The sequence below is a fragment of the Marmota marmota genome, unplaced genomic scaffold (assembly GCF_001458135.2).
Source record: "Marmota marmota marmota unplaced genomic scaffold, marMar, whole genome shotgun sequence".
Taxonomy (NCBI): domain Eukaryota; kingdom Metazoa; phylum Chordata; class Mammalia; order Rodentia; family Sciuridae; genus Marmota; species Marmota marmota.
Genome location: NW_025999999.1, coordinates 878562 through 882073, shown reverse-complemented (window position 1 = coordinate 882073; position 3512 = coordinate 878562). Strand labels below are relative to the sequence as shown.

The window sequence follows — 3512 nt, the reverse complement described above, 5'->3', positions numbered from 1 at the left end:
ATTTGCTGATTGGGTTGTTTGTTCTCTTATTGTCTAATTTTTTGAGTTCTTTGTATACTCTGGATATTAGGGTTCTATCTGAAGTGTGAGGAGTAAAGATTTGTTCCCAGGGGATTCAGCACCAATTTTTGAATGAACGTATTTCTATTTTCAGTTAGGGGCAAGCAAGCTGCATAGCAACATAATACGTATACATTTTCTCCAAATTGTCTGCCCCATTACTGGGTGTAGAGAGTGTCAGCTTCTATGAGATACAAATCTAGCATAATTTTTCATGCACTTATTTGATGTTGCAGGTCTTTGTATTTCCACCATTCCCCCAAAACTTTCTTTAAGTGTATTAAAAGAGGATGACAGTTACTTTGGTAGAAGTACCAATTCCCATTTGTGACCATGTTTGCGGCATCACTAGAGTAATGACACCTTAGCAATATTAACATTTTAATCTCTGGCATGGAACATGTGCCCATTTATTTTTTCTTTAGTTTCTTTCAATATAGATTACATCATCCTGATTAATAATGATAGACTATTGGCCTGTTGCAAGTAAATCTGCAAATTCACTTCAGAAGATGAAAATATTAATATTGACTTAATAATGCAGTGCTTTAGAGTAATTTTACTTTTAAGACTTACTTAAATAACTAATTCGACAAGTTCAAAAAAACAACATGAACTTAGTATTTCCAAGGCAAATACTGTCTTTCCCTAGCCAGGACATGTGTTGAGAAGGATTACCTTAGTTCGACAATGTTGATTACAAAATGTCAGGCATAACACAGGTAATGTGAAGGTTATGAATGTACCATGCTTGCCCTGGAATTAACAAATAACATAATACTAAATTAATGATACCCTGTGTGCAATATTTAAACACCTACATTGTCAATTCAATTTTATGTGTTTTCAATCATAAACTTTCTCTGTGGCATCTCATCACCCCTACTCTTTGGTTTATCGTATTTGGATAGTTATAGTCTCAACTTCTTGTCTTCCTGAGTTATGTCTTTTCATTTTATACATTTCTATTCATTCCTGTTTTATTCCTTAGACCATAGTTTCTGTTGCCCCGCCTCTGGATTACAATAGTGCTGGCTCATCCTGTCTTGGTGAACCCATTTCCTTTTCCTTAAAATAACTACTTAAAATTGCTGCAATGTGGGGCTGGGGTTGTGGCTCAGTGGTAGTGTACTTGCCTAGCAAGTGTGAGGCACTGGATTTGAGTCTCAGCACCACCTACAAATAAATAAAATAAAGGCCCATCAACAACTTAAAAAAATACTTTAAAAATTGCTGCAATGTTTGCTATTTCACAATTTCAACTCTTTGGAAATTTGGGGCACTATTGGCTCCATGTCAATTAATGTCAATTTTCACAGAGGAGAAGAATTGCAAACTTCTAATCAGGCTTATAACATTTATCATGGTGTAGTTCACCTTCACCTTTTCTCTTAATAAAAATAAAAGAAAATGTAGTTAATAATTTTCTCAAGAAATAGAGGTTTATTTACCTCAAATGTAAGGAAAGTCATGGTTGGTCAGAGTAATATTGGAGCTTCAGGATATCAAGGGCCTTCCATTCTTTACTCCATATCTAGGATAGAGGATTTTACTTTTATGATAAAACCCTGGTGTCCCAAGGTGAGAGCCTACCTTCACTTTCATCTCTCTTTTTTTAAGAAGAAGAAAACAGAAGAAAAGACATACACGGCCTTCTGTTTCTGTCATTTTGGGAAAGACACATGCTACATAGCTAACTGCAGAGTCTCATGAATGGCAGTGTTAGGCAAACACAAAACCGGGTGTAGGAAGTGAAGTTTATATCAAGTACTTTAGTCTCTACTACACCAAACATTAGTTTCTTGTTATACTACCCTTTCCAGCGTCTGTGCTAGCCAGCTTTAAAACGTTCTGAATTATTTTATATTCACTATAATTGAACCTGCTAGCATTTGATGGATATACAATCATTCCTAGGAAAAGGATAATCAAGAGTTGGTGTTTACTTATGAAAACTTGGTCATCACTGCATTTGATTTGTGGATTGCTAGTTCAGAGACAACAAGCATAACACTGAAATATGCTCTCCTGCTCCTGCTGAAGTACCCACAGGTCACAGGTATGAACACAGATGATGAGCAAGTGAACTTAGATGTTGGGAAAGTGCTGCTTGGCCCTCGCTTGTTTGTTAACTCAGAGAAGCAAGCTTCACTGTTTATCCCCCGTGACACCAGTTGTAATCCAGAGGAGGACTGAGAGAAGTGAAGACAGCTGACAGTGAAAAGGCAAGCCCTTTAAAGTGGGAGGAGGGGAGAAGAAGGAGCAGTCAGCAGACCTCACCAAATTTCTGGAACACAGAGATAGATGCCAGAACGGTGATTAGTTCTACAGGAGGGATGATTTTTGTAATAGAACTATTAGAAGATTTTACTTACAAAAAGAAAAGCAAGGTCTGTTCTTACAATCCCCATATGGAAGCTTGTGTGGGGAAACACAGATGCCAATGAAGGGGGAGAGTAAGGTTGAAGAAGAAGCTGTCCTGCCTAAGATCCTTCCAGACCTCCCCTTATCAGGTGACTGATTTTTTTCTCTCAGAAACAGAAAGTCTTTTGAGACAAATGGAGCCTAAAAATCCATTAGCTGAAGGACCTTACATAGTGACACAGAAAGATTTGTGTGTGATGCTGACAAAGGAAGGTTTGGTCCTTCACTGACTCTGGAGAATCTAAACTCTTTTTCTCCTTCCTGCTTCCAGAAAGTAAGATGTACCCTCCAGAGAAGGAAGAACTGTGGGATAAAGACCTCCATTCTCAGTCATTTTATTTTAAAAAAATTCTCTCTGAGTTTCCTTCACAGTGAATGAAATAAAAGCATCCACCCAAGATAGAGGGTCAGGGAATTTCAGAGAAATCTGCTGTGCAGGACCAGAATAGCACACCAGAGTTCTCAGGAGTAACTAATATCTTGTTATTTAATAGAAAAAGTGTATTTCAGACTTGGATACCTTTATTTTTTTTTCTTAGAAAATTACCAGAGAATGTGCTGCATTCAAATAACTGAAACCATGTCAGGGGAAACCATGGGTTCCAGGAATGGGGAAGGGCTCCCAGAGAAGAATGAGAGCATCAGGGAGGCTGTGGGGTACCAGGCCTAGGAAGCACCCTTCAGCATGGACCAGGTGGATGATGTGGGTTTGAGAGGAGAAACCAAGAACAAAGAGATGTGACTGATAGTCTGAGGTTTCTCCAAACTGGGAGATTATTCCTGGAGCACGAATCATCTCTACCTGAGCAACTTGAATAATTCTAACCCAAAAATGGTATAGAGAAAAAGGGTGAAGATCAAAAAAGTACCAACAATGTAAAATAATCATAGTTTTTATACCACAGAACAGTATGTGGGTAACACCATAATGATATAAACAATAAATATTGATATAAGCAAAAATCGTAGCCTGGTTTATGCTGCTAAAGGGAGTATGGGCAATTGTGTGTGTGTGTGGGGGGGGGGGG

General features: G+C 38.1%; 1 protein-coding gene and 1 pseudogene across 1 annotated transcript in view; one reads left to right on the top strand and one right to left on the bottom strand.

The window, feature by feature from the left end:
* The window catches only part of LOC107149730, a 254739-nt pseudogene that overhangs the window by 193392 nt on the left and 57835 nt on the right, over positions 1-3512 (bottom strand).
* The window catches only part of LOC107149734 (cytochrome P450 2C42-like), an 18764-nt gene that overhangs the window by 5660 nt on the left and 9592 nt on the right, over positions 1-3512 (top strand). The window contains exon 2 of the mRNA XM_015494555.2: positions 1978-2119. Within this exon, the coding sequence (XP_015350041.1) occupies positions 1978-2119 (142 nt within the window). The remainder of the gene's footprint in view (positions 1-1977; positions 2120-3512) is intronic.